Below are 24,594 nucleotides of genomic sequence, written 5' to 3' on the forward strand. Positions count from 1 at the left end.
ACAAAAATGTTGATTTATCACAGCTAATATTGCCATCATAACATTCAACAATTATACTGCAAATATATATTTTTCTAGCAGAGTATTATGCAGCCCTAAAGGGAGGTGGGTACAAAATTTACTGGTACTAAATTAATCTATTGGCCAGAAGAGAAGAAAAAAAAACTTAAAGTTATTAAAATAGCAATTTCTTGTAAAAACAAAACAACATACAAAAAAAAGTATTTAAATTTGAGTCAAAAGCATGCAAATGAAATAGAACATAGCAAAGTCCTTTTTCTAGAATGCCTTTAGTTAATCTACAGGGAGGTTCATGTGGGCAGGAGATAAAAATGTGTGTCATTTTATTTATTTATTTTTTTCATTTGATTTTATTTTCGGCTTGACAAACAAAGTACACCAACTATGCAATATCAAAACCAACCTAAAGTATATTTCATTCTTCTCATTTTATTTTCATTTTTTGTTTGACACTACAGGTTTGAAGAATGTTGTTGATACACACCACATATTTTCACAATGTTATTGTTTTGTTAAAACATTTTTTCTTTGTTTTTATTTACTTAAACTGAACAAGAAAATTACAAAAAAGCACTATTTTTTTCCTTAACAATTTCTCTATTTAATAAGTCTTTAAAAAAGCGGTTTAGTCAAGACACACATACTGTATTCTCAGGGCAGCAAATACAAATCTACATGCAATACACAAGTACACTATAGAATTTTAGATACAAAAAGCCTAAAAACTAAAATTTCATAGCATATTATCACCTCAGTACTGAAAAGGTCAACCAGTCAGAAGGTTCAGTCTCATCTGCCTTCAATCTTTTTTAATTTATTTGAACTGATTTGGAGAAACTGGCTCTATAAGATTCAGGCCAGCAGAAGGAAAAGCATATTTAAATGCCTATTTTTCATTCAGTATGAGCTTTGGGGAGAGATAAAATGAATAATTCTTTAGAAGATTATACTTACTGTACTTTTAGGAAGAATTTAGGTCTGCAGAAAAGTTAAGAGCAGACCAAGAATAGCCTTCTAAATGAGGATAATCCTTTATTTGAATCTACAAGAGGACAAAGCAGACCATCCAACTTGAACATGCAATGTGCTGTGATGTGAAAAGGTTCCAATGTCGGTCTTGATCATTAGCTAGTGGACGTAAGAATTGCAAAAATGCATATAAAAGCACTTTGAGTCGCCTCGTGCTGAAAAGTGCTATATAAATAAATGTACCTACCTACCTACCTACCTACCTACCTACCTACCTACCTACCTACCTATAAAACATTTAGGCTGCATGTATCCAGGACAGACAACAGTAAAATAAAGTAATTATACTGTTATATTAAAATTGTCTTTTTTATGCTACTTAATGAGTTGGGATTCCTAAATCTCCTGTGAAGTACACTACTTCCTGAAAATACAGTTGGTTTTACATGTGCAGTTTTGGAAGAATGTCAAAACCACAAACTTTTATGTCTGTGAATCTTAAGTGTTACTGAGTGATATATGTACAGTAAGTTTCTAGTACACTTGATGACCATGCTTGGTGTTTACTCTTATGTCAAGTTTCAATGAAAGCTCAACACTCTTCTGGCTCAAGATTAATGCTAAATATAAGAATCAGAATATGCTACAAAATGTCAAACAATCTGTCCATCCATTTATGCATCAAACAAACAGTGACCTCTTCTAGTTTTAGAAGCTAGAAATAAAGTCCCAAATTAAAGCAAGAATTAAGTAAATTAAACATTTCAAGGACAATGCACCTTTGGTTTTAACAGAGGTACATTCCTTGGTTCTATTCCTGTGGATGTATAGATGAGTTTCTTTTTGTTTGTTTGTTTTTTATTTTTTAATTTTTCTGCAGTTCTTTTTGTTTATTAAAGTCATTTTTCAGTTTTACTGACATGCTTTGACTTTGCAACTGCATTTTCGGGTCTATACCACTTTTGCAGTGCAGTTTCACAAGTTGGCTGAAGTACTATTTGTTGTTTTTAACTTTTTTTTTTAGTTTGTCGTTTGGTAAATTTTGCAGGTTAGTGTACTTGGCTGCTGAACTGTGAGGAACTAGAGGTAACTGAAGACAATACTTTTTACGTAGATTTTCTCAATGAGTCATCAGCTTCAACTCTCAACTCTTCTTTGTAACAAATCAAAGTCAACAGTCTGATTTTTAAAAAAATAAAATATCATACTTAAAGACCAAACACACACCACTTTGTTAAAATGTGTATAACTTTTTAACAGGGATATTAAGATGGTGGTGTGAGATCAGCTGATGCTGACTGACAGAAAGAAAAACTAGATAGATAGATAGATAGATAGATAGATAGATAGATAGATAGATAGATAGATAGATAGATAGATAGATAGATAGATAGATAGATAGATAGATAGATAGATAGATAGATAGATAGATAGATAGATAGATAGATAGATAGATAGATAGATAGATAGATAGATAGATTTGTGCATTTGGATTTAAAAGGCATTGCAACTTGACTGTTTCAGTGTCTTTGTCTGCTAGTAAAAAAAAACATGGAGGATATTTTTGGGACAAACATGTGACTGGAGGTGAGACATATTGCCAATAAGATGGCAAGCCTTAATGTTTAACTTGGTATAGTCTGGGAGAAGATCAGTTGTCACACTGTCACATCATCTTCACTTTGATCTTCAAAGAAAATCTTTCCAGATCAGCCCCACATAAAGCTTGTACGTTCCCATCCATGTATTGGTAAATGTGAATATAAGAGTGAATACAAATTGACATCCTGTTATGTTGGCATGCCTAGTGAATGGAGCCATCTTTGAAATGCTCACCTTTCAGGGCTGAGTGTCAATGTAGTGTTTTTATTTGAGTGTGAGCATCATTTTTTCCCTAGTAGTTTGAAGATAAAGCTCACATGGCTGACAAATAAAAAAGACTTAAGTATGCACTCTCTAATATTCCAAAATCTTTTTACTTTGTGCAGATGCTGCATAAATTTTAGTTAATTTTCACTGATGTACTCACTGCTGTTACTTTTCAGGTAGCCAATAAAATGGACAGAATCTTTTACCCCAGGTACTCAAGAAAATGCACATAATTCACTTTATTTGATAGCAAAAAAATACCACATCAAAATATTGCTATAATACTAAATCAGTAGTCACTCAAACTTGCAGATTGCAGAAGGAGACACATTTAATTGGTCAATGCTATTACAGGGGAGGGGGACCCAAATACTAACCAATGAAAATGAAAAAAAAGTAGTCACATGATCCACAAGGGTTCATTTTGCTTCCTTGTTCATCCCATGTGAACATTTCACAGCCCCACATTTTCTCTACAGAAAAGTGCATTTTTCACTTATTTTCACCCAGATCATCACATCCAAAAAATCTGAATTACCTTCAGTGGTTACTGAGTAAGTAATTTCCAAATCTTTACACAACATGTTATCAAACATGTAATAGGAAATTACAAAAAACTGCATGTTGCCCTGAGGCAACATTGTACTGAAATAGAATATCATAAGGCAATACCAGGCATATCAGGTTGGAATACAATTTGCAAATACTTCACAAGTTATTCTTATTTGTAAAGAATATATATATATATATATATATATATACCTGTGCACGTTATGATGTAATGCAGGAGAAGAATTCACACATTCTCTATATACCTTCAGAAAGGGTATAAAGAACAGGTGCTACTGCCAGCTGGTGTGAGTGAGGTTGAGCTATTATATAGAGATAAGGAAGATGAGGTCATAGTGACAATCCAGCAGGGAGAGTGTGAGGATGGAGAGGAAGACAGAAATGAGGATGAAGACAAAAGTACAACGATAGTAGAAAATCAACAGTAAGCAGATAAAAGTGAAAATGAGGAATTTGGTGATGATGAAAATGGAGGTAAAGTAGCAGGCTGGATTAGAGTTGGCTGATTGGTAAATTTATAATAGCACATGTAATTTGTAACTTTTTTTTCTATGTCCTTACAATGGTTGTTTTTGTGTATGTACTTGTGTACATGCATGGTCTATCTGTGTGTATGTACATGCTTGCCAGAATCGGGTGCATATTAGAATAAAGTGATGTTTAATGTTTTACCTTGAAACAATGCTGACTTTAATCTTTTGATGCCATTTTTAAAAATATATATTTTGGTTACATTTGTGTTCCATGATGATATGTTGTTGCGTGAAAGCAACACATGGACATGGAGATGTGACTTTTTATTCAATCTAAAATGCGCAATGGGAAAACTGCATGGAAAACTTGATAAATCTGTTTTTGCATGTGTTTGGTTAAAGAAATTGATGTTTTCATAAAATATATATTCTTGTTTTTGCATGGCAATGTCAAATTAATTTGTCGGTTATGGTACAATGTTGCCTTGAGTCAACAAACTTTTAAATAATAAGATTAATAAAATAAAAAAAATATGTACTGACATTGTTAAAGTGTTTTATGTAAAGCAGGAAAATCATCCAAATAGTTAATTTTTTTATTTGACACCATAATGTGTACCATAGAGGGTTAACAGCAGAACCAAAACAGAAATTGCATACAGATTTTCATGGTACAGCAGGTACTTTGTTTTATTGACATACTGTAGCACCTTTGATGATAAGGAGCACAAAATGATTAACAGCAGAAAAAAGAATAAAGTGTAATAAGATCATATCCCTGCAGGTAATAATATTTTATGGTAGAATCATTTTAAAGAATCTTACATTCACTGATTCTTTAACTATTTATGAAACACTTTAAGACCTTGTGGAGTTGAGAGATGTTTCTAGTTACTGATTCCTACGGTAAAATATTTATGTACCTGCAGATATTTTGAATGTGTTTTATCTGAGAGCAGAGGTTTGAAGGTTTTGTCGGTGCCTGTGTTTGCTCAGGGTGAACAGTACTTCATAGATTCATAACTAACCTGGCGCTATTGCTTGCAGATAATTAGCCTATAAAGAAGCCCAGTAATGGTTTTGTTAATGTGTTACTGACAAAAACATGCAGAAGGCAATGTTGCTTTAGGCAAAATAATAGGAAGGTAAAGGATAAAGGAAAAAGGTTGAAAAAATGGAAAATAGCACCAAGTTGGTCTGTAAAGATTGTGACTACTGTGTAAATAAAAAATAAATAAATAAAACAATGGCAATTTAGAGTGGTTCTCAAACTTTTTATAATGACCACAACAAAAATGACTAAGCTGTACTTATTGCAACAGACATTCAAAAATAAGCTTTCAAGAATTTCTTTAAAAAATTAGGGTTCTTGCGTTTTACGTGATGCATATAGTCTAGAAATATGTTTATTGTTGGAATTAGGAAAGGTTTACATTAAAGACGAAGCTGGATGAATACTGGTAAAATATGGAGATGGCGTGGGTTTATATAGAAGTGGGCACTTTTTCCCACTTCTTTTCATAGAGTAGGTAAATTGGCTTCACTTTATGGGCTCAGAGTAATCGGAGTCACTCACTAAAGTGATCCAGTTCACTTGAGTCGATCACACCGCAACCCTTACCCCACTGCTAGATATAAATTAGTAAATAAATAACTCTATGGGGGTGGATTTGCATTATTCTGAGATGTTTATTTTACAATTCAATACAACAATAAATAAACAAACAACTTATGGATGTTGGAAAAAAAATGGAAAATGTGCAAATTAAATATAAAACAAACCAAATTATTGACTTATGTTAAATGTAAGTTATATATGTAAAACTTATGTAAATGACTCATCTGAGTCAGCTGTTTTACTAGTGAGTATTTTACCCGAATCAGTGAGCTAACGCAAATAACTCAATTTATTTACAGTCATGTTTGTACATAACAGTATAGTACAGACCAATTCAGTGTAATTTCAAGTGACAATTTGAGATTTGCAATTGAAATTTTGCAATTCTGTGTCTCCAACAAGTTGCCTACAGTCTCAGCCCAGTGACATACAGGCTTAAGATAAGACTTGGCTCTTCTTCTGCCTCACAAATTTGAACAGAAATTTGAAGAAACTTGAATCTTTTCTTTTTAAAGCAATTGTTTCTTTTGTCTCTTTTTTCATTTGCTTTTTAGGTTTGCTTCACAGTTTAGTTTGTGCTGGTTAATTACCTTATTTTTTAAATTGTAAATAGATGATACAAAATGTATTTTGGAGTAGCACTAGAGGGATCCTAAATACTACCAGTGGTACTTGTACCCCATTTAAGAACCATAATATGGGGTAGTATGCATAGACCAGGGGTAGGCAATCCTGGTCCTTGAGTGCCACTATCCTGCATGTTTTACTTGTTTCCCTGCTCCAACACACCTGATTTGGATCAATGGCTGATTAACAGGCTTCTGCAGAACATGAAGAGGTAATTAAACCACTGAATCAAGTGTTTAATTAATGTTTATTGTGTTTAAATATAACATATATAAATAAAACATGAAAAGTTCATCTCTGTTTTAATCTCTTGATTAAAACCACTAACAATCACAACTAGGTAAGCAACAAAGTAAGCTTTCCCTCTTAACTATCTCAAGGAAAACTAAATGTTTAAGGATGTTTTAATTCTATCTCCCTAAAATACTCACACTTCACCTTCATTACAGTTTCATCCTACAGAATACTATTTTCTTGATAATTAACTTACAACCTATCAACTACACCTTAATGGTGTAATAGGCACCTGAGAGGAATCGAGATGAGATAAATCCTTCAGTGAAACATGCAGAATTTTGTTCATCATTAGTGACAGGGAATCACCTTTAATAACATTTACACAGCTTGTTTACAGTACACCTGTAAGCAACTGAAGTATCAAAGAAATAATTTAAAAAAGTGAACAGGTTCCTGCTTCTAAAGAAGATTGGTGAGGAGAACTGAAAAGATTGTCACAGCTAAAGTGCATGCATAAAGATCAGCTCTGACAGTTTACTGCCTTCATTAGTAAGTTGATGAGGCATTTATGTCATTGTTTCCTTCCACATCACAGAGGAGTGTCAACCTAACATACTGTACGTTCTACATATTGTAGTTATACAGGATGTTCTATGAATAAACCACCTCCTGCTCACATTCTGCGTGCACTAATTTGCCCTTGAATGTTTCCTTTCCAGAACTGTAAACAATCCATCAGCCTCACTGACACAGTAACAACCAGTTATTTACTTTGATAAACACAGACAGCTCATTGGATGTGTCACGGCAGAGAAAAGTGGTTAAAAGCAGCCATTTCACATGCTGTGTGTTTTACCTGTTACAGTCGACATGCAGCAGTAGGTGGGAGGTGCTGATGGTGAGGGCGATCTTGTGCCACTGGCCATCAGCGAGACGGTAAGGGAAGGACTCAGACCGCGGCTTGCCTTTGAAGCGGTAGTGGTAGCGGATCTCCTCTCTCACTCCACTGCTTTCCAACTCAAAGTAACTGCAGGGAGAAAAAGTTGAAGATGCTCAGATTCCAAGAAAATCTCATGAAAACACACTATGTGAACAAGGTCTTTTACAACTGATTATTTTATTATAATTTCTTATGAGTAATTTTCTTTGTACAAATGCACAAAAGAATTTCTTAATGGGGAAAGTTTCTTCAATTCCAAAAAGTAATCTCACATATCTGCATAGTGAGAAAGGAAAAAAGAAAACTGTTGCTTGGGTTTTTTATGCCACAGAGTTTAAAAATCTTTTTCTTCACTTGGGTTCTGAATATGTTCAGCATATTTGAAGTCATCCTGCAGCGTTAGCAAGTTTTAAAGATAAAGAGATAAAACTGACACCTTGATCTTGTTTAAAGCTAAACAAACACAACCTGTCTAAGATGAATACCATTTTATTTAACTAAATAAAATCGTAATCTGCTGAGGTTTATATTTTGGGCCTGCAATTGTCCAAAACAGAAATTAGGAAAACCCTAAATTGTTATGAGCCACTGAATTTTTAACTTCCTTCCAGTAGCAGAGAAAATAAAGTACCTGTGAGTAGTGGGTGGGTTTTATTGCCTTATTGTCTTAATTAGAGCCTAACAGGGTGATTTAATCAATGTTACTATATAATATCAGCTATATTGTTTGTCCACTTGGTTTTTGTTTAGTTCAAATACAACAAATACCATCATAGTAAAGACATTTTTATTTTTGCAAAAGAAAACCATCCATAACCAAAATGAATGCATAATTGGATTCCTATTCCACCAGTCTTACCTGCAGAAAGTGAGAATGCATGTTCTGCACTCTGTGACTCAGTGACTTTAGATTTCAACAGAACAGCTGACAGTATCACAAGCAATCAAGGCACAAAACTGATGCCAAGGTTGGGGCATAAAAAGCTTTAGCTGTCTGAGAAAGTCTGACAGGAGTTAGCTGTACTTGCTCCCGCTGTCTCTCTTGGTAAGGTGTGAAACAATCCACTTTGCACAGTTTAAGCAAGAGCTGCATGCAGGCATATCAACTTTATACAATTAGTAATGTTTTGTTCACCTGATTATCCTGATTATTGTAATATTTTAAGAAATTGTACCTCCTAACCATAGTTTTTCTTAGATGGTAGTTGATAACTTGTTACTTTGTGTGTTGTCAGCAGAGACAAAGTTATCTATATTTTGTATCTACTAGTTTCTTCATTTTTAGTTGTTTTTTTTTTTCTTCTTGAGAAAGAGAATATTGTGAGCATCATTTTGATAACAGGTATTTTTAACTTTAACCCACCTGGACACTAATACTGAGTAATTTAATCACGTAAAAGGACACATTTCTTAGCTGGACCCAAATTTCTAAAACAGATAAGAAAAGACTCAACTGCTGAAGCAAATGTGTAATTAACTGAGTCATGCAATAATGAAGATCAAAATATTTATACCTTTACAGCTCTTAACAAAACCCTTGCAATAATTATTGTTTTAATTAAGTTTCAGTTCAATATTTATGTGACAAATTGCAATTTTATTATGGATTACAGGATGGAATATATATGTGTGTGTGTGTGTGTGTGTGTGTGTGTGTGTGTGTGTGTGTGTGTGTGTGTGTGTGTGTGTGTGTGTGTGTGTGTGTTTAACTATGCCCTCTTCCATAGCTCCAAAGTGTAACAGTCATCAGTCACCTCCTCTACATGAATGACATCAAGCTGTATGACAAACAGCTGTATGTGAGTGAGACATCGACTCACTGATCCACCTTACCAGGATATACTGCAAGGATATTGGAATTTCATTTGGACTGAATAAATGAAGTTGAATGGTATCCAATAGAGGCAAGGTGATCACAACTGAAGGGACTGAACTACCCGAAGGAAACAATGCAGACATTCAGGACAGCTACAAATACCTTGGAATCCCACAGGCAAATGGCAACCAGGATGAGGCTGAGGTCAGCCACAACCAAATACCTACTGAGAGTGAGGCCGGCCCTGACGTGCCAGCTCAATGACAAGAACAAAGTCCAAGCCATCTACACATAGATGATCACAGTGCAATTGATCAGGTACCCTGCTGGTATAGTAACCTGGCCAAATGAGGACATAAAAGACAGATATCAGGAAAAGAATGCTCCTCACATTGCACAGAGGGTTTCACCACATATTCAGCACCCTGAGACTGTACAATAAAAGAAAGGAGGGAGGCAGAGGACTAGTGAGCATCAGAGCCACTATACAGGATGAAACAACCAAGATCCTGGAGTACATCAGGAAGAAAGCCTTTTAATGATAATTTGCTAAATGAAGGTCTCAGGCAGCAGAAACCCAACATGGAAGAGGAAAAAATAGGAACCATCATGCAAAGATAATCCCTTGCCTGGCATGTACCACCAGCAGACTGAGGAAATGGCTGATATCAACAAATCCTACCAGTAGCTTGAGAGGGCTGGACTGAAGGACAGCACAGAGGCACTAATTATGGAAGCACAAGAGCAAGAGAGGCCATGGTCTATCATATCAGGCAGAACCCAAGATGCAGGCTGTGTAAAGATGCCCCTGAGACAGTCCAGCACATAATAGCAGGATGTAAGATGCAACCAGGCAAAGTGTACATGGAATGCCATAACCGAGTAGCTGGAATAATGTACAGGAATATCTGTGCCAGGTATAGACTGGAGTTCCCATAGTCAAAGTGGGAGAATATACCTAAGGTGGTGGAGAATGGCAGGGCTAAGATAGTGTGGGACTTCCAGATCCAGACTGACAAACAGGTGATGGCTAACCAACTGGCCATTGGGGTGGTCGACAAGCTACAGAAGAAGGCAGTAATAATGATGTAGCAATCCTATGTGACTGTAACATCATTAAGAAGGAGGGCTGAAATAGGAAATAGAGGAATTGTGGAGAGCTAAGACTTCAGGGGTGCCAGTGGTCATTAGTCACTGGTGCTGTAAGTCCTAAACTGGAAGAATGGCTCCAAAAATCCCAGGAACAACCTCATAGATCTCTGTCCAGAAGAGCACAATCGTAGGAGCAGCTAAGATACTGTGTAGAACCCTCAAGCTCCCAGGCCTTTGGAAGTTGAAGTGAAAGTGGAATCACCAATATGGGGAAAAAAATTGGGCAAGTTGGGTGTATATTTTTTCACATCATTATTTCAAAAAGTTTTGTTCTCACATGCATAACTGCCTACAATGCTAAGTTCACACTGCAGGTCTTAATACTTAATTCTGGTTTTTGCTCAAGATACATACCTGATACCATGGGCATACACACTGTTGTCGCTTTGAAAAACATCGGAAATGTATCTGATTCAGTACCACAAATGGAAAAGACCTGGGTCTGATATATAAAAAAATTTGATTTGTCATGTTCATACTACCATAAAAAAATATCCAATATGTGTTGCATAGGGCCAAAAAAAATGGAATTGGGTCGCATTTGCCTGCAGTGTGAATGTAGCCTATGACTGACCTATTTGTGTTATAACTTGTGGTCAAATGATACACATTAAAATTGTGGTTTACTAGCTAATGTTTCTCAGTGCAATATTAAAGCAAAACAAATTGAATCTGAGCACAAAAACGAGAAACCTTTCTGTCTCCGTTTCAACAGCAATCTTCACTTTTTACTGTGATTTGTATGACTTGAATCTCCTGTCGACACTATGTGGGCACTCCTCTTCACCCATATCAGTCATGGTACATTAAAAGCCAGATAATCACATTCACCAGCAGCCTGACAGCCGCAGGCAACCAGTCATGACATTTTAGCTTCCCTGTGGCGGTATATGACCCCAAAACTGGAACCTGTAGTCCCAAAGTGAACTCAAGTTAAAGAAAAAAAAAGAGAACACTGCTTCTGGAAACACTGTTCCCTAATACATAACTTTAACCTAGTTGAAGATGTCACGTATCTCAGTATATTAAAATCAGAAATTTAAGAAATAAGTTTCACAAAAGGATCACACCCATTAAATATCAATGCTCAACAGCTCTCATGCATATTTATGAAGAGGGAGAGTGTGCCCACTTCACAGAATATCAATTGAGATTGTAAGTTTGCTGGGTTAGCCATTTCTCTGTTTGAAAAATGAACAAAATTTAGAAGAATTCATAAGAAGTCAACACAAACAAAAAATGCCAAATGAACATGCACAGATTAGTAATACAGACCGCTTAGGGGGTTAAAGTTGAACAAAAAGGACAGTTCATAAACCATGAAAAATGTTTTCAACTGAGTTTTAGATAGAAATGTATCAGAAATTGTATTTGTTTTAAAACATTTAATGCATTTTACAGTTCTGTACTTTCACTACCAGTTATCCTTACATGATAATGTGAAACAAATATAAACTGCTGATATATATATATATATATAGCATGTTCTGAATATAGAACGTAACTAGAGAAACAGCAGTTTCTGTAAAAATACAGTGTCAGTGCTGAGAGCTAAATGAATTTGCTGAAGAAGCCTAAACTGAGTTCATTCATCCACCTTTTTTTTACCTGCTTTTTTTCATTCCAGTACCTATCTCAAGTGGTCGCTGTACGAGAGGCAGGCTGCACCCTGCACCCTGGACATGTCACAAGTCCATCACAGAGACACATAAAGACAAATGAGGCAAGCAACCATTCACACTCACTCACATCTACACTTCAGCGTTTCCAACTTAACCAACCGCATGTTTTTTTGTCTGTAGGAGGAAACCAGTGTACCTGGATAAAACCTGTGTTAAAAGTTAAAACAAGGAAATCAGAGGCAAAAATGATCAAAACAGATGCTAAAGCTAAAACTATTGAAACAGATTTAGCAATTAGCACAACAGTTGCTAAAATAAACTAAACAACTGGTAAAATTGCAAAATTCTAGCTAAAGGTTGCAAAGCAGATGCTGAAACTAAAATTCAGCAAAACAGCAGCTAAAATGAGCAAAACCAGAGCTAAAATGTAAAAGGAGCAGAATGGAAGCTAAAAACTAAAAGTAACAAACTAGCTAGAGTAGCCCAAGAACACAAAAATAGATCAAGTATGATTAAGCAGATTTTTAAAAGAAATGTTTGGAATTATTTGAAGAGATCTTAATGTATTTATATGTAGTATTTAATTTTAATTGAAGCTAAATATTTTAAAAAGTATAAAGGTTACAAAATATAGAATACTATTCCCAATCAAGTTTAATGTTTTGATATATATGAATGGTATATGGCACAAGGTATCAGTAGTTTGATTGCAAAAAAAAGTACGAAAGAAACTATAAACAGGAAAACAATAGCACATGCACAATAGTTACATTTCTACACCATCCTTTTACCTGCAGCCATTCAATTATTGTCTTCTTGCTGAATCATTTATTCATGCATTTATCCATTTTCACCTCAGCTACTGCAGTATAGTCCTTCCCAGAGTTATAGATAAGTTGCATTAGGTCCAACTCTGTCCCAGCAGGTTGTCGTCCTCACTAAATCCTCACCACCAGCCTTCTTCCACCTACATGTACTCTGGCTGTGAATTAAGTCCCAGATCAAACACAGGATTCTTCCCCTCACCCACGGATCCCTTCAGACTCTTTCCTCTCAGCACGTTTCTAATCTTCTTCACCTTTACACCACCTCCCAACATCTCCACCTCTCTGTCACTGAGCAGCTCTTCATTGCCTTTCACCTGTTTTAGACATTAGATGTCTAGCTTTCTTGGGTCCAGAATGTCTCTCCCTATATCATTTTGACATTTATCATACATTTACAACACTCACTATGACAATTACTGATACTCCTTGTTTTATTTTAGTCTACTACTGCCCTCAACTGATACTGCCTTTGTGTAGTGCACTATTTTATATTCTATGTGAGTGAGTTTGTCTGCCTGATAGGAAATAATCTCACAAACCACTAAACAAATTTTAATGAAACTCTCCAAAAGTAATCACTTGATGTACAACTACAACGATTAACTTTTGGAATCAACCCCATTGAAGATGGGAGCCAAAACCAACCGACATTCAGTAACACAAATGGCTATCACAACACATACTCTGAACATGACGTCTTGCAATATCGCATGAGATTGCACCTTATGCTATTTTTAAGGTTTGCCCAGGCTAAAACTTCTTCATTTTTGGTATCAAAATAAAAAAGATACCATGATTAATATGATTGAATATTATAATGCTTTGTATGAAAAAGGCAACAGTTTGACATGAACCTATACATATCTTTCCCTAACTTTTGAAACTGTTTTTTGCACACTTAGAATTACGGTAAGCAAATTCTTTGCTGCAACCAAAATAAACAAAGAAAATGAATGAAGGTAATGAGCATCTGGTGCCTCGTAGGTTCATCACAGCTTAAACTTTTCTCTCCAGCTAATGATGGCACATCAACCCCCCACCAAGTTAACTGTGTTAATACTAAAACAATTACTACACAGTAAATTAACAAGCCTTACAAGATAATGTATTTTTACAACATTCATTCCCATTTGCATGCATTAGGAAGTCGCTGCTTCCTCACAGGTTTGTTTGTGTGAGAGGCAGAGAGGTAGATTCAGTATGTCTTTGACTGGCCAGTTTCTGCACTTTTTATACACCGTGTCATCACTCTGAAATTAAATGAATACATCACTCTGCGCCTGTGTTGGGCGCCGACCTGACAGCCCATCTTCATCATGCTCCCAGAGCCAGAGTCGCTGATACTTGTCAGCTGGAGAAGAATCATTTGCATCGAACGAGGAGTAAAATGAGAACGAGAGCTCTCCAGCCTCGCCTCTCCCACTGATGGAAGCCTCCTCGGGGCTTCGAGAGGCCTGAAATCACCAAATGAGCAGAAACACTGTTATTCTGATTTGACTCATGAAATAGTCATCAAAGGCATTAACTCCACTTCACAGCGAGTGTTTATTTTATGAACTATTTAGTGGCAGCTATTGCACTCCTGTTTTACAAAAAAATCTAATGGGAGGGGGTAGATGGCTGCAGACTATTAGCAGGAAATCAGTTTGTTATTATTAGGGCAGCATGACAGAAACAAAAAATAGAACAGATTTGTTTTATTTTAATATTTTTGTTTTTCTAAAGAATTAAAAAAAAATAACTTAATTGGATTCAAATGTGTTTTTTCCTTGATGATGCTTTCTTAGGCAGCATTGTTTAAAGCTGATGTTTTACTAAATCAAGCCACATGGTCCTGGTTCCAACAGAGAGCATACACAGCTTTCACAAAAGGAAAGAAAAAAAATATATATATATATATATATATATGTTGCATATCAAACAAAATAGTAAATAGGGATGCCACTGGTTAAGAACAATTGTGAAAATGGTATAAATTAGATGTGATGTCAAAACTACACTAGGCCTTTGTTTAGTAAAAATACAGAACAGAATAGTGTGTGCAGTTATAAAACAAATGTTTACATTTAACTGCATTTGAGCTTTCTAAAATGAGTTTTTGAGATAAAAACAAGATACACATTTTCAATGTCAAATGCTTACAGAAAAAGAGTAATGAGAAAAAACAGTAATAAAGATTGTCACCCCACAAAGATTAAATAATTGAAAAGGCAAAATTGTGTCTGTGTGCTAAATTTGCACAAATATGCACTTTTAAGCCACATTCTTTACTGTTTTTAAGAGGTAAGCTGTCTAGTTTGAATGTAAAAAGATTTTAGGGGAGTCACGACGTCCTTGTGAATTATATCAGGTACCTAAAAAAAATGTAATGATGGGACACTTTTTGGCCACTATTTGTTGGCATGGTGAAACCACTGAGTAATCAAGACCTATTTGAAAATATGTTACTTGCATTGACTCATTGCCTGCCTCCAAAGGCAAAAGTAAAGCAAAAAACCTTTGCCTGTGACATCTACAACAGGTTCATACAAGATATTGCAATATTGCATGTGATGGCACATAATATTATTTTCAAGGTTTAAACAAAATGGCTTCAGTTTTGTCAATTCTCAACATATTGATCTTAGTTTAAAACATGCCTATATAGGCCTTTTTCTAGCAATTCCAACAATAACTTGCTTTGGTCTCATTATGGTCTATGTCAGAATATGAGATACAAAAGTCCTGCAAACTACTTCAGTGTGCTTACAAATTTTATCTATTTTATTCTCACTGCATAAGTTCTAGGCACAAAAAGTAAGTTTATGTTCATATAATTGACTGCCTGAACCAAAACGCAGCTGTCATCATGCCAGAAAAGTGAAATTTTGGGGGATTCTAAACATGAGGAAGTCTCTTAATGCATTGTTAATACAAAGGTTGTGACAAAACTTCTTTTAACATACACTTCGGCTCAAACTTTTTGACAAATTAAGTTACACTTTACCTAACCTACGGTTTGGGTATAATTAAGAGCCTTAACTAAATGTTAGCCATCCATGGTGCCAAGCTTTCAAGTCAGTGTCAAAATATACCGCTGAAATAAAAACACAAGAAAAGTCAATATATTGTAGTGAAAAGGAAGGAGTTTGGGCAAGAGTGCTCGAACACACACAGCTTATTGCAGCAACTCTGCAAAGTGACATGGTACAACATTAATCAAACTGTAGGCTGTACTTACAGAATGGTGTAAGACAATGAACTAATCAGCCACAGCATTTAAACCACTTCTGAGTGAATACCATTAATCATTTTGTGCAATTTACTTTTAGAAAACTCATGTGGGAGTTATTCTGACATGTAGCACTCACCTAAGCGTTACTGCATAGGCATTCTTCTGTATTTCCATTAATTAGATCTCACATCCTAACCCAAACACACCATTCTAATCATGTTTCCTGAAGCATTTAAGAAATTTGTTCTTGTTTAATTCCTGCATTTGGTGTTCAAAGATTTCTTTCACCAAACAGGCAGTTCTATAAAAACTGTTCTATAACACAGTGTGTGTCATACAATAATGTTTTATTTTAAAGAACATGTACCTGGTGAAATTTGCTAAATCTATTTTTGTTTGTTTATCATAAAAAGTGGGTGATCAAGTAGTTGACTCTGTGTGTGTTAGAAAAATATTTAATGACTCAAAAGAAGGATTTTAATGAAATGCTCAGGGAGTAATCACTGGATGTACATCTACAATGGATTAACTTCTGGAATCAACCAGATTCATGATGGCTGCCACATCTAATCAACCTTTGCTAACACAAAAATGTCAGTTTTACATACTCTGCCTGGCCAAAAAAAAAAGTCACCACCTGGATTTAACTAAGCAAATAGATACAAGCCTCCTATTGGATAATTACAGCATGAGTGATTATGTTTCAGCTGGCAACAAGTTATTTAACCCCAACTGGTGCGATGAGTTGCTTCTCATTTCTTAAACAACCATGTCTAAAGACATCCTGTGGTCATGGAAAAGATGTCAGTCTGTTTGAGAAGGGTCAAATCATTGGCATGCATCAAGCAGAGAAAACATCTAGAGATCGCAGAAACTACTAAAATTGGGTTAAGAACTGTCAGAGTCACCATCAACACATACTCCAACGACTAAAAAGTTATGCACCACTTCTGTTAACAAGTTTACTATCTTGAAAATGATCTGAAATGACACAAGAAAAAGAAAAGTAAAACCTGAATCTGTTTTGCAAAGAGCTGATTTCAATCCTTTAGAAATGGTTTTAATGATAATCGTTGCCTCCAGTACAAGCAGCACAACTGGATGATAGAACTACCACTTTTTTATTGTCTTTTCAATGTAGCTCATAGGATGGCATTCCCAAAAAGACCAAGGCTTATAAACTTTTGACAGTTTAGTTTTTTTTCCTGCTTCCATTATTGAGTTTCTGCTTTGTGGTGTTACCTGTGAGATTCTCATCAGCCTGAACATTTTTGATGTCATTGCAAACTGCTGAAGCAGTAATTTTAAGATCTCATTCAATTGCCTACAGGAACTGTAAAGATTTTTTCTAATGTTTGATGCCTTTGTGCAGGTACTGCTTTCCCCCTTGAAAAATAGGAAGAAAAAAAAAGCTATATTTCTGTTATTATTATTCAAAAAAAGGTTATATTAGTATATTCTGAAATTAAAGATAAAGAGTGATAAAACTATTTGTCACCCATTCCCAAAGACAAAAGGGGACAATGTTTTTGCCTGTCTTTGTGTGTGTGAACAAGTTCATGTGCATTTGTTTGTCAGTAGCAGAAGCAAAATATCAAAATGACAGCCATAGAAAAGCGACCTCACCAAGCACTAAAACAGCTATAACAGATTTTGCAGATATTGATCAAACATTTGGTGTGGTAGAAGATGGGAGTAACCTCCAACATATGCTCTAAGTGCTAACTGATTAAGTAAGATCTGTTTTTAAAACCTTGCCTTCAACTGTTAGGGTCAACTCTGTAGGATTGATAGCAAAATATCTTATGAACCACCAGATTGAATGTAACAAAAGTATCTGAAAGTAATCACTGGATATACATCTACAGCTGATTAACTTTTGGAGTCACCGCAATTTAAAAAGACCAGCACAGCTAATCAACATTAGCCAACACAAAAAAGTCTAAATCTCAACGAATTTTACATATTTAGAGCTAACTTTTGGTGTGGTAATAACTTAGAGTCAACCTCAACAGATTCTCTGAGTTTTAACACATCCTGCAAAATATCACAATATTGCAAGAGACTGCTTATAATGTCATTTACAAGGTTTAACCAAAAATGTCTATAATTCTTCATTTCTCAACAGAACATAATCTTAATCTAACAATAGGTAGCATGTGGTACACATTCATTCAAGGAATTCTACACCTTTAATTTTATGATGTAGCTGTAGTAGAATACAAGAATAAATGTGTTGTTTTTGTGATACATAAGAACTTTTAGCGCTAGTCCTTATTCCTCAACACAGTGTCTTCACATACAACACTGGTGGGCTGAAACCAGACGAGGTGGTGATGATTCAAATGATAAGTAAACAGCCACAGTCACAGGGTGGCACACTCTGTCCCTGGAGATAAAAATTGTGGGCAGCAGAAAAGGCTGTGACAGCTCCGAGAAGAAGCTGTTGAGGTGACAAGTGGTCTTCATCAAAATGCAGTGGCATCATCAGTAAGAGAAAAAAGTTTTGGAAATGAATGCTTGCCTGAGAATGCTGGGTTAGCAGTATATCATCCTGTCCTTTTTCTTCACCTCCAGTGTCACGCAGCTATTTTATGGAGGGCAGCTGACAGCCAATTATCTACTCAATAGGGAGGGTCAGCCCTCTGAAGCTCAGCCGTGGAATGGGAGGAGGAAATGAACTAGATACCACGATAGCCAAACAGACTGGTGCTTTTAGGAACTGACCTGAAAAATCTGAGCAGGTTTGATTGCATTTATCACACTTCAGTTGTCACTGGTTGACTCTTCTTGATAGGAATTCCTGTTTATTTATTTATTTTTCCATCTTATTGAAAAGTAATGGCAGACAGGTGCAACTTTCACAACTGAGCACAGCTTGAGGTATACAAATCAATTTGCAGGAGGAAATCAATTCTCATTTTCACAGTTAGGACTGTGTTAAATGGTGCATTATTAGCAGGGAAGCACTGGACGAGACAGACTACCTCCGGTTCTTGGTTCTTAGTGTGATGATGGTGTCAGATTTAAACCATCAATGAACAAGTTAGAAAAGGGGGAAACATTAGCACATGGGGTGCAGCAGAGTAAACTATTTCTGCAATAAGGAATCTTCCAAAACTTCACAAAATGTCACAACTTTAGAGTTTCTAATTGTGTAGAGTTAGTAAACAGACAGTTTTATAAATCTAGATGCATTATTCCAAACTAATAAACACCATGGTTAAATCTGTAATTTTATGTAATTACTAATTAAAGCTTACAACGCAATCTTGTAAGATGTCTTTGTAATTTGGGTCCAGTGTTACAGAGCAGCAGGTAAGCAGGTATAATGCAAAGTGATTAAAAAAAAAAAACTTAAACTAAATCAAACAGGCAGGTGTAACAAAACCCCCAGGACAAAACAGACTTACATTTGAGGATCTGACAAAAAATGAGCAAAAACAGGTAGGATATATTCAATAGGAGTAATGACTGGCAAGTGGAGCAAGTGAGCTGATACAAATGGTTGACAGGTGTGTGTGTGTGTGTGTGTGTGTGTGTGTGTGTGTGTGTGTGTGTGTGTGTGTGTGTGTGTGTGTGTGTGTGACAAAACAAGATATAATAAGGTGATAAGATCATAATCATAACCATTTTTGTATGGTAGCCATTTTGTACAGGGTTGACTTCAAAACTTCATCAGCTGTGAAAGTACATCCATTGATTACTTTCAGAAAGATTATCTAAAATCAGTCCAGTGGTGTCTGTGATATTTACCTAACAGACAAACAGTGTTGACTGTGGAGGGTAATACTAAAGTCCTAAGCAAAAACATTTTGCAATGTGTAGCTTTTGAAGTAGGTATTGTGAATGATTCTAAGTTACTACCAAGGCAAATTTTAGCTCACTTTTGTAAAATGGATTGTGTTAGCCATTTTTGTATTGGCTAATTTTGATTGGCTGTGGCAGTCATCTTGAGAGGGCCAAACAATGTTTAAACTTGTTGTTTTCCATTTTGGTGACATTTAAAACAGCATCAGAACCAGACACCAGAGAAACAGAGAATCCTTCTTAATGGTCTCGTTTTTTACAGCACAAACAGGGCAGCACAAGATTTCATTGATGTTTATGGGGTTGAGTGATTGATAGATGTTGGACCACACCTCTTCAATTTTCTGCTCATTTGGACTAATTATTTTCAGCCAAAGCCTTCAGCTAGTGAGAGCATATGTAATGTGACATGTTCTGTATGTTTGAGGACTATAGAGACTCCAGACAAAGTAATACTGAACACTAGCATAAATGTGATGTATTGTGTATTGTTTTTTTGTATGTTTCTTATTTGTTGGGTTTTTTGTTTTTTTTGGAGGGGAGAGTTGTTTTTCTTTTACTTTTCTTTAAAAAAAGGAAAAAAGACACTTTCAGTGCTTGAGACTATGAGACTGAGGTTTTTTTTTTTTAATTTTCTCAAAGACACAGACCAAAAGTCATTGTATGAGCTTTTATTTAAATAAGGTATGTACTTCTAAAAACACATCACATTTTTTGTAGAGCTTTCCAGTACTTTCTGTCTGTTATTAGTGTAATTAATAATAATTATTTCAGTTTGATTGCATCACGAAGTTTGGGTACAATGTGTTGGAAATCAGTTATGAAAAAAACAGGTAAATAATTTGACATATAGTGCAGTCTAGAGTTGAACCTTTTTTTTTTGATTTTCAGTGTGAGGAATCCAAAAAAAATTTTCAAAAAGAGAGAATCTACACCAGCATGTGTGAGGAATATGTTGCCACTCTTGTTGGTAATGTCACTGTAGTAAAAAAGAACATAAAGTTGTTTTTAATGCTTGTTTATTGTATGTCAGATGAGGTGTTTTAATTGTCTAAACATACTCAACAGGAATCTATAATGCAAATGTTAGAACACCCACCCAATATCACCACCAGCTGCCACTGAAAATCTGTCAAGTGGTTTATTAGATATTTTGCTAACAGACATAGTTGACTCCAACAGCTCATGGCAAAGTTCTTAAAACCGATCTTACTCAATCAGTTTGTGCTTAAAGTACAAGTTGAGGATGAATCTCAGCTACTATCACATAATAGTTTAGCTCAACAGCTGTAAAACTGACTGAATTATAGCTATTTTTGAGTTGGCTAAGGCTGCTTAGCTGTGGCGGCCATCTTGAATGGACTTGACTCCAAACATGAATCAGTCGTAGTTGTATATGCAGTGATTGCTTTTTGAAAATTTCAGTTAAAAAATGTCTAGTGGTTCATGAGATATTTTGCTAAAACAAAGACATGAACACACTCACACACTCTCAAACGTGCAAAAACATTGTTACTGTTTCACCTTTGGCAGTGGGAGATAATAAGAACTAGCTTGACTGAGCATGATAATACTTCTGGTCCTGTAAGATTTAAAATGCACTTTTTACACATTTGCTTAAAATATGGAAAAAAAAGCTAATCAGAAAAAAAATGCTCAAACTGTCATAGACTCTGTCCTCTTTGTCTGCACAGACAAACAGAGAAATGACTGCCTCGATAGGAAGATGCAGTGAATTATTCAGTGATTGAGTCATTCACAATCCATCAAACCAATGATTGAAACAATTTGAAAACAAACAAAACAAACATGAACTGGAGCACCATAGCCCTTGTAAGTAAGGAAACAAATGAGAAATTCTAGTCATATAAATCCGTTGACACTTTAAATTAATTATTCCATATGAGTGATTGAAAAAAAAAAGATCATATCTATACTATCAAAAGATGCCAGTGGTAATACCCATCTCTCAGAAGATGATGTCTTGGGGAAACAGATTTGAGAAAGACAAAGAGGGCAGCCAAAACTTTGTAGGAGTGTCTCTGGGGTCTGAAGACTGCTGGACAGGCAGAGGAGGTCTGGCTGTTTCAGGGGGCATCCAGGGGTTCCCTGTCATTCAAATTAATGTCAAACATAGAAAAGTTATCCAGGAAGTAGCCTACAGGGTGAGCCTAACAATATCTCTTCCTTGTTGCTCAGTTGGAAGCAGAGCGGCTGCTGCAGTTTCTTCTCCAATTGGTTTTCTTATGTTCTTTAGGCTTTTTCATTACACTTGACAAACTTTTTGATGTTAGCTCACAGAAATAAGAGTAGCAACTGAAAACCTGATCTTGAGCATGCAATAGTATTTAATATGTGACCCATTTTGGATGCCTTAATGCGGTGGTTCCAAAATATTGGCTCAGGACTCCACTGTTAGTCATGGTACTTATTATTTAATTTATATTTTAATTTTAATTCATATTAATTAAATGTGAATTAACATTTTAATAATTATTATTATATTTGAATTAATTTTAAATTTTATTTGTTATTTAATTTCCCTTTTGGATAAATAAAGTATTTTTGAACTGAATTGAATTGAATTGAATTGATACAAATTTGGGGTCTTAAAATCATTTCCAGAAATCAAATAAAGCTTAAAGATTATTGCTAATTGCACACTTTGGGCATACGTTTTTAAAATTGATCAAATTAGCAGTCATAAACTCAGTTTGGGAACCACTGCCTTAATGTTCAGTATATAAATTGCATTTCTGAATTAGCCATTCTTTTATAACTCAGTTAGTTTTGCATACATTGAGCTAAAATTTGATGTGGTAGTAGCTGAGAATCATTAACAATGCATACTCTAAGGATGAAATCTCGTGATATTGCATAAAGCTGCATATAATATTATTTTCAAAGTTTGATCAAAACAGCCACAACTTCATAATTTCTGAAAATTTAATGATCTTAATCTAAAATTTGAGCAAGAAAGGCATCTGGTCAGTTATCAGCAATCTAATATTTTTGCTGCTTTGAGCTCAGAGCTTATGGCACATAAATTACAGAAAAGTATTACCTAGACTGTCAACAACACGCCACAAAACTCTCCTGTCCAAACAAGCAATGTGCCACAGCAGCCAGTCACACTCTGTAGTTGTTTTGGGACCCCTCTGGTGTCACAAATCAAGGTAGACGAAAGCCTTTAGACTTTTTCATTACAGATTAATGCTGCTGCTGGTAAATCAAAGCACTGCTGCCAAAGAGCCAAACAGCCTGGAATAAGAACAGGTTGTCCAAGCAGCATATCACAAACACACCATGCTACTGACCCAGCCGCCTGAACAGTGAAACATCTTACAGCTCAAACCACAGATTCTCAGCGTAAGGTAACTGAAAAAAAACTAACTTTAAAAAGAAAGGCAAGAGACTGATCATACATTTATCAACTCATTCTGTGCCTGTGAAAAGTATTCACCTTCTTGGATGTTTTATGCTGTTATTGTTGTCCTAAATCAATTATGGTCATTATAAATTTATATTTTTGCCAATAAATAAATAAAATAAAAATGTGGTATGTAAAAGAAGTGACTGCATAAATATTCACCCCCCTTGAAGTGACTATCCTAATAACCTCGTCCAAGAAGGTTATGATTTCAGTAGCGTCTGTTTGTCTGTCTGTGTACAAGATAACTCAAACAACAAGAACAAGTGATTACATTTTGGTGGTAATCAGGTCAGAGGTCAAGGTCACAGATCAGCCTATGCTCTAACTCTGCAAGTGACCTGATGGGTCAAGGGAAATCACAGTTGATTTCAAGGTCATGAGGTCCAAGGTCATTGTCACAGTTGACCTAGTGCTCTAACTAAAAACCAATAAAATAAATCTTGGTAGTAATCCAGGTTATGTGCTATTTTTTTAATCCTGGTGTGGCCTTATCAGAGGTTTGTGCTCTAGTTCAATATGAGTTTTCATCAACAGCTTTTTTCTTTTTGTTACTATTCCATGAAGCTTATACTGGTGAACAACCTGACCAACAGTTGTTATAGCTCATACACTGTTAAGTTAACTTGAGACCCAGTGCCACTACCAGTCATTTCTTTCCTCTCTCCTTTCTCTAATCTGTCATATCTCCATCTCTCTTTCTCTCAACTTGACCCATTTTCAATGTGACCACCAGATGGTGCTAAATCTAGACAAGGCCAGGTAAATGCTCCACCTCCACCTGTACTAATGACACAGGTGTGGAGTCAAACAAACAACCAGCAGGATAGAATGGACACAGACAGGCCACTGGTGAGTCAAATCTGTTAAAAAAGAATGTTAAAAGACATAGTTAAGTGAGTAGTAAAGTAAGTATGTATAAGTTTAGGTTATAGTTAAGCTAAGATACCAAAATTTGGTTTAATTAAAGTGAATTTAAGGAGGAAAGCTGGTCAATCATGTTGTCAAAGCAAACAGTGTAGATCATTGAAGTGACACTATAGGATTGTTGTTGAAGTAGTTAAAATATCTCAAGTTTGTTGTTCATTAAAAGATAAATTAAAGATGACTTTATCAATGTTAAATACTAATAGTAATTTATCCCTTTTCTAGAATGAATTTTGGTTGAATATTTTCCTAAATCATGTGTTTAAAATAGTTTAAAAAGTTGTCTGTAATGATGAAATTGAACATTTGTGGGCTTAGATTGACCATGTCAAGCCTTTATACTGAGTAAATTAAAAGATGAAATATATTGGTTGGTGTATGTTTGGGGATGACTGAGATTTAAAAGCAATTCATTGATTAAAAGTAATTTAATTATGTGAAAAATGTAAAGATAATTATGCTTTAAAAATGT

General features: G+C 35.4%; 1 protein-coding gene across 1 annotated transcript in view; it reads right to left on the minus strand.

Moving 5' to 3' along the window:
• The window catches only part of LOC108242109 (protein kinase C-binding protein NELL1), a 328,852-nt gene that overhangs the window by 236,269 nt on the left and 67,989 nt on the right, over positions 1-24,594 (minus strand). The window contains exon 4 of the mRNA XM_037979812.1: positions 7,241-7,411. Coding sequence (XP_037835740.1) covers positions 7,241-7,411 — 171 coding nt within the window. The remainder of the gene's footprint in view (positions 1-7,240; positions 7,412-24,594) is intronic.

This window comes from Kryptolebias marmoratus, linkage group LG15, assembly GCF_001649575.2.
Source record: "Kryptolebias marmoratus isolate JLee-2015 linkage group LG15, ASM164957v2, whole genome shotgun sequence".
In the NCBI taxonomy this organism is placed as follows: Eukaryota; Metazoa; Chordata; class Actinopteri; order Cyprinodontiformes; family Rivulidae; genus Kryptolebias; species Kryptolebias marmoratus.